The sequence below is a fragment of the Falco naumanni genome, chromosome 9, assembly GCF_017639655.2.
Source record: "Falco naumanni isolate bFalNau1 chromosome 9, bFalNau1.pat, whole genome shotgun sequence".
In the NCBI taxonomy this organism is placed as follows: domain Eukaryota; kingdom Metazoa; phylum Chordata; class Aves; order Falconiformes; family Falconidae; genus Falco; species Falco naumanni.
Genome location: NC_054062.1, coordinates 27,242,272 through 27,257,970, shown reverse-complemented (window position 1 = coordinate 27,257,970; position 15,699 = coordinate 27,242,272). Strand labels below are relative to the sequence as shown.

General features: G+C 37.4%; 1 protein-coding gene and 1 long non-coding RNA gene across 3 annotated transcripts in view; one reads left to right on the top strand and one right to left on the bottom strand.

Moving 5' to 3' along the window:
* MYOF (myoferlin) overlaps nt 1-15,699 on the top strand; it is a 72,166-nt gene that overhangs the window by 40,777 nt on the left and 15,690 nt on the right. For both annotated transcript variants that reach the window (XM_040606600.1, XM_040606601.1), the window contains exons 24-38: nt 738-893; nt 2,457-2,588; nt 3,969-4,132; nt 5,845-5,959; nt 6,077-6,182; nt 8,013-8,155; nt 8,451-8,624; nt 9,733-9,841; nt 11,251-11,328; nt 13,130-13,311; nt 13,404-13,562; nt 13,735-13,833; nt 14,143-14,304; nt 14,823-14,988; nt 15,603-15,679. In XM_040606600.1, coding sequence (XP_040462534.1) covers nt 738-893; nt 2,457-2,588; nt 3,969-4,132; nt 5,845-5,959; nt 6,077-6,182; nt 8,013-8,155; nt 8,451-8,624; nt 9,733-9,841; nt 11,251-11,328; nt 13,130-13,311; nt 13,404-13,562; nt 13,735-13,833; nt 14,143-14,304; nt 14,823-14,988; nt 15,603-15,679 — 2,022 coding nt within the window. The remainder of the gene's footprint in view (nt 1-737; nt 894-2,456; nt 2,589-3,968; nt 4,133-5,844; nt 5,960-6,076; nt 6,183-8,012; nt 8,156-8,450; nt 8,625-9,732; nt 9,842-11,250; nt 11,329-13,129; nt 13,312-13,403; nt 13,563-13,734; nt 13,834-14,142; nt 14,305-14,822; nt 14,989-15,602; nt 15,680-15,699) is intronic.
* Nucleotides 8,678-15,688, bottom strand: LOC121093765. The gene is made up of 3 exons (XR_005829646.1): nt 15,601-15,688; nt 13,390-13,494; nt 8,678-9,561 (listed from the first exon to the last, which is right to left on the bottom strand). It is a non-coding gene; the product is annotated as an uncharacterized LOC121093765 (long non-coding RNA).

Below are 15,699 nucleotides of genomic sequence, written 5' to 3'. Positions count from 1 at the left end.
AGAATTGCAGATCACATTGGGGGTTCAGGGAGTGCAGGATATATGTTGTACTTCAGCAGCTTATTAGCCATAGCAATCAACTTCTAAGAGTTAAATTTGTTTGTTTCTGTGTTTTTAAAATTTTCAGCAATATCTTAAGTTTTCATTTTGGTTATCTCATAATTGGTTTCCAAAACACTGTAGAAATGTTTTATTTTTTCTTTGTCACTTCTGCTTTGAAAAGTTATTAATTTGAAAAAAAGAGAGCAGCTAATCTGGCAGACTTGTAGCTAACACATAAAGGTGTGTGCAAAGCTGCAGAAAGATAGTAAGCTGTTTCCATCCTCTGCTAAAAGTCTTATGACGATCTACCCTTAATGCGGAAGGGTAGCAAGCACTTAAGTATGTAGCAGGCCAATCCAAATCATTAGTATTCGGGATCGGTCACTGTAGTCACCATAAAGGAATCAAGATACAGAGTATCTCTAAAAGATTTTGCAAAAGATATAGGAACTGCTTCTTTTTAAATAAAACTTACTTGCTTTCCAACAATACGATGGTATTTTTAATGATTGTTTCAGAACTATGTATTGCATTACTTGCAAAGTAACACAGTTTCTTCTATTTATCATAAATTCATGTTAATTATTGATTCTAAGTAATAAATCTAAATTTGTTTCTGCTGTCTAAGCGTTAATTAGTTTAACATTCTGTTAATTACTGTTCTTAACTTTTTTTTCCCCACAAATGATCCACAGCCACAAAACAGTATGCCTGATGTAATCATATGGATGATCCGAGGGGAGAAAAGACTGGCTTATGCTCGTGTTCCTGCACACCAAGTGCTGTATTCCACAACGAGCCCCGAATCATCTGGTAAATATTGTGGAAAGACCCAAACGATCTTCTTAAAGGTACTTCCCCCCACCCTTAAAAAAGAATTAACTCCCTAAACTGTGATGCCTTCTGACATGAACATGAAACATGCAAATGAACTATGAACAATGAGGTGTCGAAACTTGGGACAGATTAAAAGTCAACTGAATAGAGCTTCTTCAAAATCATAGATCATAGAATGGTTTGGGTTGAAGGGACCTTAAAGATCATCTAGTTCCAACCCCCTGCCATGGGCAGAGACACCTCCCACTAGACCAGGGTGCTCAAAGCCCCATCCAGCCTGGCCTTGAGCACTGCCAGGGATGGGGCACCCGCAGCTGCTCTGGGCAACCTGTGCAGCGCCTCACCAGCTTCACAGTAAAGAGTTTCTTCCTAATATCTAACCTAAATCTATCCTCTTTCAGCTTAAAACCATTCCCCTTGTCCTATCACAACATGTCCTGTCACAGAAACTGTGAAATTCATCGTAAGCCAGTTCGAACTAGCATCAGCCCCTAACTCTGAGGCTTTTCTGAAGAGCTTAAAATTGTGACAGGACTTTTAAAGGGTTACCGGGGTTGGTGTTTTGGGGTTGGACATGAACGGAGACTTTCAGAGGGAATAATTAGTGTGAGTCGGAGAAGTTCCAAAAACCTATTCAAAGTTCTCTGCAAATAATATAAAGCATGCCTACACCCAGAAGTTCCCCAGTATGCCTCTCTGCATTGAGTCTTACTCTTTAATAGGAATGCCTTTCTCCATTTAAGTTTATATTGTCTGTAATTGGAATAAACCTAAGCAGAAAAAAGGCAATCTGACTGTAGAACAATAACATAACAATGACAGAGTTTGTCAGTGTACCAGTAGTTATGTTGATCAATACTTCAATGCAGACAGGCCTGTTTAGAATCATAAAATCATTTAGGTTGGAAAAGACCTTTAAGATCATCAAGTGCAAGTGTTAACCTAGTACTGCCAAGTCCACCACTAAACCATGTCCCTAAACGCCACATCTACACGTCTTTTAAACACCTCCCGGGATGGTGATTCAACCACCTCCTCGGGCAGCCTGTTCCCATGCTTGACCACCCTTTTGGTGAAGAATTTTTCCTAATATCCAACCTAACCTCCCCCCAGCACAGCTAGAGGCCATTTCCTCTTGTCCTAGCTTGCTACTTGAGAGAAGAGACCATGCAAGACCCTTGTCATGCGTGTTACGATGCATTACTTCTACATGTAGTGAACCATTCTGACTAACCTCTGCATTTCCATTATCCTGATAAGTTTTTAAGTTATTTTCCTAATTAAAAATGCATTGCTGCATGAAACTTGGGAGAGAATATACAGAAACAGGGATGATACTATTGTTACTGTGTTTGGGTTTTACACTCTTCAGGCAGTGTAAAAACTACTTTGACATTATATTTACACTCCTCAGGCAGTTTCTGAACTATTTATTACTGCCTTTTGAGGAAGTGCAGTACAGGAAGAGATAAATAAATCATGTATTATTACTCATACCTCCATGTTATTGTGTATATTTTACCGAAAGCTACAATAACCTACATAACAAAGAACAACTTGTTTTGTTTGTGTGCCAGTACCCACAGGACAAGACGAAAGATGTCAAAATGCCTGCAGAGTTGCGAATTAACATTTGGCTTGGGCTCAGTGCAGTTGAAAAGAAGTTTAATAGCTTTGCAGAAGGAACGTTCAGTGTTTTTGCAGAAATGGTATGTCCATCATTGCTTTCTTGCTTTAAACTTGGATGTGTTAGGAATTCAGTTAAGTTGGAGCGCTTTTTTTTTTTTTTTTTTTTTTTTTTTTTTTTTTTTGGCATGCCAGGCAGAAAGGGAGAGTAGTAGTTATTATACTGAAACAAGTAGACCCCATTCAAGGTAATGAACAATCAAGTCCATTGTGCCTGCCAGGTGAACTTCAGCAGACTAGATTCTGAACTGGTTAATCAGGTAAAAATCTGGTTAACTCCAGTGATTTCAAAAACATTTATTTTAGATTTTTATCATTGTAATTAAGATTGGGATCTAGACCATTATGTTTTGGCATGTGAATAACCTTTTTATTTTAATTGCTTCTTCACTTCTACAAATGATAGTTGGACACAAGTGCTTTTGCTTAATAATGGTTCTTTTGTAGCAGTAGAAAATCGCTGTTACAGGAAAAACTGGTCAAAACCAGTAGATTTTGCAAACAAAAGGCTATAACAAATTTGGAATAAAAATGCTTGAAATAGTCCCACAGCATATAATAGAGATTTTTAATGATAATGGTAAGCAACAGATGTCTTTTATATGCCGTGTCACCTAATGGTGCATATAATCCAAGATCTGTATAATAGCTAATGAAACAAGACATTTTTAGAGACACTTGTGTCACCGTTGCACCTATGCTTAAATATTTAGTACTGCTGTAGTAACTCACTTAAAATAGTCAATGGATGTTCAAAGCCATTGTTTAAGTATAGCATTTAAGAGGCTATTGAATACCTCAGCTTTTGCTCTTCATGCAGTAGTCCAACGATTGTACAGGAATAGGAACAGAAAACTCAAGGCCATCATAAACTATAATAATCCCATTAGCATTAGGGGAAGTACACTACGTAAACTGGGCTGACATCAGAATCATGCCTCTGGTAGCTTCCGTGATAAGACTACAATTCAGTTTTACATGTTAAGAAAGAAAAGAATATAAGTAGGAGGAGATTTGAGATGGAAAAGAATGAGAGGATCATGTGTTTAGGGAACAGAAGAAACTTGTTTGAATAATGTAATGGTATTTTACTTAACAAAGCTTTAATTTGGAGGAAGTGTGACTGTAGTTGTAGAGTGGCATTAAACTGAGAAGATCATGTAGTTTATAAAGCAGTGGAATCACTGCTTACCAGGCAGCATAGAAGAAAATTAAAGAAAGAAATTATGATATCGCAGAGTAATGTGGGAAGAGATAATGTCAGAGAAGGGGGAAAAAGGAAACACATAGTAGAATGTTTCAATTGTAACAGTTACATAACACCACTAGCAGCCCTAAAAAAAAAACCACCAAACTTTTTATTATTCCTTAAGTACTAATTTTTTTTCTTTCTCCCCAAACAGTATGAAAATCAGGCTCTTCTGTTTGGAAAGTGGGGTACCTCAGGACTTGTTGGTCGCCACAAGTTTTCTGATGTCACAGGAAAGATCAAACTGAAAAGAGAGTACTTTCTACCCCCAAAGGGCTGGGAGTGGGAAGGAGAATGGATGGTGGATCCTGAAAGAAGGTCAGATTTTTTCAATTTTATGCAAAGAGGAATAAAGGAGTTTAATCTCAGAGTGCAGAGTAAAAGCTTCTGTCTGTTTTCTTGGCCCAGAAAGAGATTTTAAGCTGAACTTCCTAAGACAGCAAAAGCCAACCAATAGTCAAAGTTAGTTAATAACACTGAAATTAACATTACCTTTTTAAAAAGTAAAATAGCACATACAACAGAAAGAACATGTGCATTTCCTAGGAACCAGCTGACAGGTTAGAAGTCCCCATGTGATGATGGGTATATCATGCTGTCACGGTGCCGCATCTTGAAAAAAGGGATAATAGTAGTTTTCCTTTCCTAGAAAGCTACTACTGTAGGATCACTTGTGTCTGTGTGAGGTTCTGAGATCCTGCTGTGATGGTTTCAGACAAGACCCTTAGATAGCTACATCTTCCATAGACAGAAACTTTACCCTGACATGTCTGCAGTTCATGTTGTATCAACACCATTTCAGCATTCGCATGGTTGTTCACGCAGTGGATGGGGTTTTTGTGTTTATATCACTAAATGTTGAGAAGTTCCATTGCCCTTGTTAAACAACTTCACAGGTTATTTCTCAAACTAACTCTAGGGAGGGGTTGTTTTCAGGTTGTGGTTCCTCCCCTGGCAGACCAATTTCATGAGGCGTCAGTCCTCCCCCAACTCTAGCATGTTCAGTCCTGCTCTGTCGGAGGTTTTCAACTCCTGAGTTGTGCCAGTTCAGCTGCTTGTGTTGCCACACTTTAAACCAGACTAGGTAAATTATTTTTTCATAAACAAAGCCAGTATGAGAAAGAAATTGCTTTCTTTTTTTCTTAAAATAAAGAGTTCAGCCCATTTTCAATTTTTGTGTTCTGTTGACAAGACTGTTGCTATAGAAAAACTTCAGGAAAAATATATGCTATTATGTGATCACTTTTAAAATTGTATCAGTTTGTAGGTATGAATGGAAGGATTTATTTTCGTATTCAATGAATAGCTTTTATTTCAGTCAATAATCTGACACAAAGAAAAGCAATAACAGACACGGAGGTATTTTCTCAGATAATGGAAAAAACCCCTAGTGTTAAAATGGGTAAGCATGCTGTCTTGCACCTGCTGCTGTTGTGTGGCTTTATTTGACCAGCAGATGGCATTTTAGAACACGCTTTAGTGCTTCCCAAATCACAGCTAATCACGAGTGGAAATCAAGGCTCTTTTGTCTGACTTAATGTTCTCGTATTTCTTTTACTTGCAAGTTAGAAGAGTATTAGCCAACTGATCGCTTGCCTTGTTAACAGCATGAAGGGGAACAAAATCGAGTACATTGCCAAATTTTAGTGCATAGCTAGATATATCAAAATTAGTGATGCATATAACTGTCATGTGCAGTCTGGGTTTTCCTGCACTTATATGAAGTTTTTCTTTTTCCAAGAGTTGTTGACAGCACGTCCTGAACAACACAGCAGTTAAAACACTTGGGCTAGTCACTCATTTTTATGAGTAATGTTCCCCCTATTGCTCACTGCTACTGGAGTTGCTTCAGTTTTTGGAAGACATTCTAAGGAAATAAGTAGCGATGAGGGCTGCACTGTACTCTGTTAATAAATAGGGACAATCCAGAATTCCAGCACACGTCCACATTCTGTATGTTGTTTTTATATATTCTCTGTAGCTAACTAAAATACATTTGGGTTAGTGTTGTATTTGCTTTGGACTTGCAGTTTGTTGACTGAAGCTGATGCTGGTCATACAGAGTTCACTGATGAAGTATATGAAAATCAGAGTCGCTATCCTGGAGCAGAATGGAAAGCAGCTGAAGAGGGTTACACAGATGTGGTGAGACATATTTTTCACTGAATAAGTAAAGGTTTAAAAGAGGGAGTTCTAAGGTTTGCTACATAGTTTATTTCATCTATTAATGCACAGAATTGTTATATTTTCCCTACATAAAAGAATGGAGAAAAAGCTCCACCCCCATGTGAGTTCACATGTCCTCTTGGATGGATGTGGGAAGATGATGCTTGGAAATCTGATTTAAATCGAGCAGTGGATGAGCAAGGTAAGATTTACTGATCTGCTGATTATTAGGACAATCTGTCATAGTCTTTACTGAGGGAGGACACAGGGCAAGACTGCAGTGATACCGTGAGCCACCATAGTGGTCGCCCCATGGAAAAATGTAAAAAACATTTGGGTAACAGTTGCTTAAGGAATCAGATACAATGACATTGAGAAAGTGTTCACTGTCGGCGTCTGTTTCTGTTTGCATTTTAATCACGGTTCCATGAAACTCACTGTTCTCTTTGAGGCTTTCTTGGATTAAAATGGACCGCTATTTTTAACAGTGTATGTAATAAATGCATTTATAAGTGCCTACTAGAGAAAGTCACGTAATCTAAGCAGCTGTACAATGGTCCTAACTGCAGCAGAGCTTTGGGCTCAAAACTATCATCTGCTGACAGATTAAAAGAAGGCTAATGCAACAACAGTCTACTAATGTGAGAGGTTCCAGTTGGAAAAACTGTATGTATAAACAGTGTGCATGGAAATAGAACCCATCCTTGTTTGAAATAACCTTCCAAAACGTCTTTCCTAAATGCAGTTCAATGGTTACAATTGAGCCTGTAAGATGAGTATTGGTAGCAGTAACTGGGTTTTTTTAGAGAAGTCAGAAGCTTGAGACATGAAGCCTCTGTAATTGTACCAAGGTTTGGATCCATCTGGTAATTTAACTGGGAGCCTTTAGCCAGGGGACAAGTGACCAAGCAATGCCAAGAGATGAATCAGGAGGTCTGTGGAGCAAAGGAAGTCAGGAACCTCTTAGCGTTGGTCACAGACCACACAAGTGTGTGAAAGATTCCTTTATCGTTGAGAGGAGAACAATTGCACTGAGTTTGTGTGGGAAGGGAGCTGTGCAAGCCTGATCAGGATAAAATCGTAACTGTATACAGAGAGCAGATGTGCTACTAACCTGATCAGGTTAGAAAATCCTAAGCGCATAGAGCCAACATTTATCCTGCAGTTGCTTTGACTTTTATATGCTTGTTACACTAAATTGAAACTCTTACCAGCTTTGAAAGTTTTCATATAAATAACCTTATAAGACCATAACTTGGATTCTACAGCAATAGGAAGAAACAGTCTTACGTAGCACATTATTTACAGGACATTGATTTGATGGCTTGAAAACAAAATGAATAATAAAAGCAAAAGGGAAGGTTGTAGAAGGTTCTGTAAAGCTCAGAATTTTGCAAAAGTATCACAAATTTTAATTTGATCTAAACCAGCTGAAATTAAATAGCTATTAATAATTATTAAATAGCTATCAAAATATCTGTCTAAAAGTGGAACCTCTGGTAGGACTCTGCAGTAACCTCTTCATAAGAGATCAATCTAAACAGAAGTCTGAGGCCTAGATACCTGACAAGTGAATTGTAATATGTAGAGCCAAAATACAGTAACAGGTTTCCCAGTTCTGATCAAAGTTCAGATAGCTGGTGTTTCCTTAAAAGCCAGGCTGCTGGAGTTGCAAGAGCACACAGGACATTCCAGTCATTTAAAATCAAGTTTTCCCTGTGATGAAGTATGAAAATGTGATACCAATACACCTAACACTTGAAAAAACAAGAATGCAAAGAAAAGAACTTAAAATGTATTGTCTCTGTTTTAATGTTGAGATTTTTTTGTCATATATGTTATAACAGAGCATCATCATAAAATGTCATCAGTTCCCCCCTAACTACTGAGCGTTTAGGGTTTGCAATTTCAAGTGGTCTTGTGTGACTAAAGCTTCATCCTCTGTAGGTACAATAACTATTTCCCTTGCATTTCTTCTTTGTTATCTTGCTTGTGTTTCTGGAAATATACCAACTAATCAATTCTGTTTCAGGGTGGGAATATGGAATCACTATTCCTCCAGACACTAAACCAAAGTCATGGGTTGCTGCAGAGAAAATGTACCATACCCATCGACGACGAAGACTGGTGCGGAAACGTAAGAGGGATCCAGCTCAAGCAGTAACAGCAGGAAGGGTAAGCAGAAGAGAGATGCAGTCAGAGACTTGTACATTGTAACAGTTCAGGGTTTCTGTTTTTAAAAATAATCGCATGAGATTACTAGTTTCCTGACTAAAGAAAAAAAACTAACATGAAACAGAGAGATCTAGAGCAATCTTGTATGTTTTAATTATATTTATTTTCTTTGTCTTTTTGTAAATTGATGTTTCCAGTGTTGGTTTACAAAGGATTATGCCTTTCAAAGCAAGTGTCAGTTTTTATTAATTACATTTATACAACACTGTGGATAACAAGGATTTATGTCTTCCAGGGAATGTCGTCATATGAAGATCAGGAAGGATGGGAATATGCTTCTTTGATTGGCTGGAAATTCCACTGGAAGCAACGCAGTTCTGATACTTTCCGTCGAAGAAGATGGAGACGAAAAATGGCTCCCTCAGAAACACATGGTGCAGCAGCTATCTTTAAACTTGAAGGTGCTTTGGTAAGGGACAGAGTATCAAAAAAGTCTTTAAAAGTTCATTCTGTTAACGTAGAGTAAATAAACAATTAAGTATATCAGCTGTTTTAGTCCTTGCATTGTTAGATTAATATATAACTGAGGAACTAATACAATTTATATTGTTTAAATTGTTTAAAGTCTGAAAGGGACTATTGAAGTTGGAGTCGAGACTCTTGCATAACATGCTTATTTATTTTTCAAATTATTTTTGTTATTACATTATGTAAGATTTAGAGCAAAGAGCCAAATTACTAATGAGCCTTCTCGTCCAGTGAAAAGATAGCACAAGCTTTTCATGAACATAATTTAATGTTTTAACACCAGCACAATGATGTTAATACAGAAACAACAGGCATGGAAATAGCTGCACCTGTAATGTTTGCATGTATAAACAACCAAGCACAAGAAAGGATAGCAAAGTGTTGGAGAAGCCAGAATGTTGTATGTCACAAATAGATAATCAGAATGGAATTATTCCTCAGGTTTTCAGTTGTAACACAGCTTCATAGATAAGCTCTATTTACCAAAATACAACTTGGAGCAAGTAAGGTGAGAAGGCTTCTTTGTTCTTCTAAAATGATGACTCTGAATGTGATTGTATGGCATTAAGAAAAGTTTGCGCTTTCTTCTTGTTTTGTTTCTCTTGGCGTAGGATTCATTGATAGCGTTTTCTTTCTCCAAATAATTTGGTTCCAGAGTTTAAAAATTGCTGTTTCAGTTCCTCTTCTGAGTGTACTTCCTGGGCCATTGCTGGGATAAAGCCTTAAGAGCAGGTCGTTGCAACAGCACAGTGCAGAAGAGCTGCAGCTTCTCCATCAGTAAGAGCCGAGAGGTATCTCCAGAAATAAGACATTCTGTAAAGTAAGATGGAATGACTGCATCTCATTTCTGCACAGCTGCAATGGCAACAAGAAATGACCTGTGGACATAGTAAAGAGTCTTTTAAAGTACATTTATGCAGGAAAGTAAATTTCTCTTTGTCCTGGAGGAGAGACTGAAACCTGTATATTCCCACACACAGTCCACTTTTACAAGGTTCCTTTTATGTTTCTAAATACACAGTAACTTTTTTTTCTTTATATAACTTCAGGGAGCAGACACCAGTGTTGATGATGAAGGGAAGAGTTCAGACAAAACCAGGGAGGCAGCTACAAAGGTGTTTGGTGCCAATACACCACTTGTTTCCTGCTACTTTGACAGTAGGTTCTTTAACCATTCCTCTCTCGAAAATTATGTCAGTTTCTGCCTGGTATCAACCAGAATTGTAATTCCTTGTTGTTTACATCTAGGGTTATGTACCTTCTGTTATAATTACTGTCTGATCCTTGACTGGGCCCTGTTTAGACTACTAAAAGAAAAATCACCGCTAATCATTTCGATATTTCAGTCTGCTGTCATGCATTTTTAAAAGCCTCTATGGGACAGGAGTTCTAAAGCCAACTCTGTTGCAGCACCTGAATTTTAGGCTCTCTTAAGCGATACATTTTTAGCATTAGCGTCCCTCTATGACAACGCAGAGAGCTAAGCCAGCAGAGATTTATGTACAGTTCATTTTTTGCTGTTTTAGCTCACTTAACCATCTCAATGCAGGGTCAGACAAATGACTGACCCAGAGGAAGCACAAAGACCGTGTACTTGAGTTGGCAAACTGAGCAAAACTGTTTGCCAACCTGGATTGGCTTTAAATGCCTTGGAATCACTGTCATGGGATTCACAAAAGCAGGGACACTGACATGGGAGCCACCAGCGTTAGTTAATAGGAACAGAGGCCAATCGCATCCACTCCCAAGAGTCAAAATCCTTTTTGAGGATCTATGACTGGAACATTTGTCTTTATTTGGACTGTACAGAATTTTATCTCCTTGCTGGGAAATGGGTGTCTGAATCTTAAATCTTGTCTTTCAGAAGTTGAGGAAGATTATTGTGGTTTCTTTTAAATAATGACCACAACAGGAGGAAAATGGCACCTTTTCCTGCCAGAGTTCAGAGGTTTCAGCACATTGAGGCTATGAGTGGCTCAGATTTCTCCGAGGGCTGAAAGGGCCTTTTTTAAAGAAAAGCTTTAGTAACTTAGCCACATCCTATCCTGGGTTTGGGCCGCTCTTACATCTTCCTTTTAAGCTATTCCACTTGCCTGCAATGATTTATTTTGTAAAATCTTTTAGCCAAAGAGACGGAGTTGCAATTGGTATAATTTTCTAGAGCTAATAGCTAAAAATGTGAAACTCCCAAGTCCCTCCAGTGCGGTGGTGAATACTTAAATTAAGCACAGGAATGCCCAGCTCTTGATTCTCTTCAGAGGAGATGGATTAGACTATTTCAAACAGGACTTTTTGAATAGAAGGATTTTTAGATGATCATACAGTGAAAAAAGCCCAAATAGCATTCATTAGTGGGTGTTTTTCATTTCTGCTAGAAGTTGTGTCGGAACAAATGTTCTCAGGTGCTAGCTCAGTGGTATTAGTAAACTTTACACTAAAAAAGTAAAGCAGAAAAGTTACTACAGTGCTTGTGCTAGAGTTAAAATGGGTAAGGCATTTTTATAGACTCAATATCTTCATTACAGAATGTATAATGCAGTTAATCTCTTTTCATTTATTTGATACAGGAGTATATACCTATCACCTTCGGTGTTATGTCTACCAGGCAAGAAATCTCATGGCTTTAGACAAAGACAGTTTTTCAGGTATGGAAAAATCCTGGTAATGGTGCAGAAAACCCACTTCTGCAATAAACTAGTAACTTCATTTAGCTATAAAATACGTTGAATCCTTAAGGTTTGTGTGTAGGCCTCAGCTATTGAAACTACACCATAAAAGAAGTCTTGGCTTCATTCTGTGTGATCCAGATTTGGTTAGTACTGCCGCAGAGGCTGGCAAAAAAGAAGCACTCTTGAATGTGCAGCATCTGCTGCTGCCAACGGATTCTCAGTGAGGGAATGGGAATTCAAATGAAGTCTGAATTTCCCATGACCAATCCCTTCCCTGTGCCTTAGCTTCTCCTTCTAACCAAAGCCTACATACAGTTCCTAAGCTGTCCTGCAGGAAGCTTGCACACAAGCAAGGATGAAGCAAGCAGGATGGCTGTTATGTCACCAACTGCCTCTCAGTGTTTAATATTTTATATTAATTCATTACTGAGATGAACCTGTAGAAAACTACACTGTGCCTTACTAATAAACATGGCTTTTGTTTGTTTATACAGGTGTACCTGTTGCCCTTTTCTGTCCAGCTCTTAGGTATTCCAACAGTGTTGTATCTATTTGGTGTCTTCGTGGTCAGGCTCAGTCAATACTGAAATTCTCAAGTATTTAATTTTTGCTAATGAGAATTAAAATTCCACTGGGAAGTCAGAGAACAATTTGAAATCAGATTCTGTAAGAATATGACTTTTACTTCCTTTAAATAAGTTCAGCCAAAGATAAAGATTAAATGAGCAGCTTAGAATTTTCTCTCCCCATCAGCCTCCGTTTGCGTACTTCTTTCTCTCCCTATTTTAATTAATAATTGAGTAAGTGTAATGCATATTAATTTGTTACAGAAGACTTAGAGCTATAGCTATTTTAATGCTGTCTTCTGAAATGAGGGGAGTTTTGTACAGCTGCCTGTGTATTTGGTCTTACTTCAATATGCAGCACTTAAAAGCAATACAAAGAAATAATAACAATAAATGCCTCTAATGTGCATATGTAGAACTCAAGATGGGTACTTCAGATGCAGTCACACATAAACTAGAGCATCTACATTTTACTTTCCTCTAAAACTAGTTTGAAGAGTTAGCCAGATTTTGTAAAACTCTGATCAGGTACCTTCAGGTACCTAGCCAGGAGCTGTTTGAACTGACCTAAAGATAACCTTTAAAATAGCCTCTAGTCTTTAGTGATTGCAATTTGTATAGGAAATGTTAATGACCATCATCAGATACCTTCTACAGAGCTCTGGAAGATTTAGAGACCTGCCAAACGCTGTGCCTAGACCACTGTCAGCATTCAGCTTCACAAGAAGAGGTTGCTATAAATAATGTTTGAAAGCAAAGCTTGATCTGAGCAATATAGCCTGGGAGAATTTGTTTGGTGACTAGTCAGAACTAGAGTTATTTCTTTGTATTATTTATGAGGCTGTACAGTTGTATATCAATGGAAACAACAAAACAAAGCTTCTACAGACAATATTCAAGACGAGATTAGTACAGCCAGTGTTTCTTTTTAGTTTTCAGGTTCTCTTTCTGATTTGCAAGATGTTTTATCATTTTCATTTATTACTCTGTTAATCAAGACTTGTGTAAAGGAAGCTGTTTAGTAATGAAATGGAAATTGCTCTATTACATGTAAATTATGTGTACGTGTGAGCTTTTATTTTATACAGAATGGCTTATAGAACTGGTAATGACAGAAGAAAAATAACTATATTGATAAAAATTGTGCTTGTGTGCCTTATGGCTTCATGGCGTTTTGTTTGCCTGTAACTATGCTTTTTATGATATTTCAGATCCGTATGCTCACGTTTCTTTCCTCCATCAAAGCAAAACAACTGAGATCATTCATTCAACTCTAAATCCTACATGGGACCAAACTCTTATATTTAATGAAATTGAGATCTATGGGGACCCACAGACAGTAGCCCAAAATCCACCTAATGTTGTTATTGAACTTTTTGACAGTGATCAAGTGGTACGTGAATGCTTTTTACCCTGATTACTTTTTCATTTATTTATATTAACTGAGAGTAACATTAATGGCTGTGATTACCTTTTTGGTTGCAGGGTAAAGATGAATTCCTTGGAAGAAGTATTTGCTCTCCCATGGTCAGGTTAATCCCAGAGGATGACATCACACCAAAATTGCTCTGGTATCCTGTAACAAATAATGGCAAAGCTAGTGGAGACATTCTTTTTGCTGCAGAACTTATTTTGAGGGACAAGGTATATATTTCTTACACGGGGGGGGGTTGCGTGTATATATATATATAAAATACAATATGACACATATATCCTTTCACAGTAAGTCATAGTACGAAGACTTGTCTTAATATTTGCAAGGTATTTCATTTAAGGAAGATGAAAGGAATCACTGCTCATGTCTGTGTCTGAACAGGGTGGCGCCAACCTTCCAATTCTTCCATCACAAAGAGCACCTAAGCTTTACATGGTACCTCAAGGAATCAGACCAGTAGTTCAACTCACTGCTGTTGAGGTATGGTTTATTCTTAAACTAACTGAATAAAAGTACAGTAATCTTATCTTCTAGATAGTAAGTTTATTTGCTTCAGATAAAAAAAAAAAGTCGTGATAAATACGATTTTTTAGATCTTTTTTTCTCTTAAGAGATTTTGAGTTTCATTTTTTCCATTTACTTTCCTAGAACAGCATTGCAGTTTAGTGTTTAATATTTTTCCAGTCACATCTTATTGAGAAAATTACATTTCTTCTTTCCTACTTTTTGAGTGTCATACTATCATTGATATCTCTCCCACTTTTGCTTATTTTGGATTTTATTTTACAGATTCTGGCTTGGGGTTTGCGGAACATGAAAAACTACCAACTGGCACCTGTTATGTCTCCAAGTCTCATTGTGGAATGTGGGGGTGAAATGGTGGAATCTGTGGTGATCAAAAACCTCAAAAAGACACCTAATTTTCCATCTTCAGTTCTCTTCATGAAAGTTGTAAGTTGCAAAAAAATATCTACCAGCTGTCTATAGCAAAATCAATTATCCCATACTTTTAAAGGTCAAGGATTTGTTATGCAAGAATGAAAAAAAAAAACCCTTGCATGTCCTTTTCTGACTTAACATCAGGAATTTACTGAGCCTGAAAATTCTAATAAAGATCACGTAAACACTCTGTATAGTCATTGATTAATTACTGCACGAGATTGTGCGTATGCGTGTATGTATATATATTTATTTATATGAAGAGGCATCAGTTGACATGTAGGAAAGGCTGCTTTCCTACTGCTAGGATAGGAGCTGTGCAAGAGTCAAGAAAATTCAACATTTGAGGCAATTAAAATTCTTCTTCTATTGAATCATAAGACTAGAAATTTTCATTCCCCATAGAGCTGTAGAACACAGTAGTTCAATATTAAATAAATGAAGTAACAGCTCTAATTTAGGGGGGAAGTCTTTATTCTTCATTTTCTTTCTGTTTGCATTATAAACAAACTCTGACCTTTCATTTTCAGCTTTTGCCAAAAGAGGAGTTATACAGTCCATCTCTTGTTATTAAAGTAATAGACCACAGACCTTTTGGACGGAAGCCGATCGTGGGACAGTGTACTATTGATCTACTGGAAAGCTTTCGCTGTGACCCCTACGCTACTAAAGAAGACATTGCACCACAACTGAAAGGTAGACACCTGGAAAATGACAAATTCTGCTTTCTTATGAGATGATAGAATAATCTAGCTTCAGTGTTTACTCTGCATACTATACTGATGAATAACCATCTCTTGTTGTGTGCTTATTTGGAGATAATGTGATATGAAAAAAAAAAACCCATCTAACTCTTAGTACAATATTCTGTGGAGCACAGGAGGACAGAATACAAAGGCAAGTCCACTCTCTGACTTAGTGTGCTGGTTCCCTGAATTTCCTCTTTACTGTCAACTTGGAATTTAACTACCTGCAGTTACCCCTGCACTAAGTACCAAAGTAATGATCCAGTATTCCAGCAAGAATGCTATGAATACAATGCTGACATTTTTCTATATATTTTTTCACAAGTTTTACTCTTTTTTTTTAAATTCTGTATATTTGAGAAATGTTTGTGTACCCTGCACAAAAATACATTGTGTATTTTTAGCAAAAATGGCAACTACTTGCTTTCTTCAGAGGATTAGACATAGAGCCAGTGAATTATTTTACAACTTCTGTAACTGTTTGGATTTCAAAATGGAATAAGGTATTTAATAATATTTTTTTTTCCTACACCATATTTCCTTAATAAAATCTTTGCCTTACAGTTAGTCTGCTCTCTGCTGCACCTCGCCAGCATACGATAATTGAAATGGAAGACAGACAGCCACTGCTAGCAGCTCAGGTAATCTTTGAAATTTGATG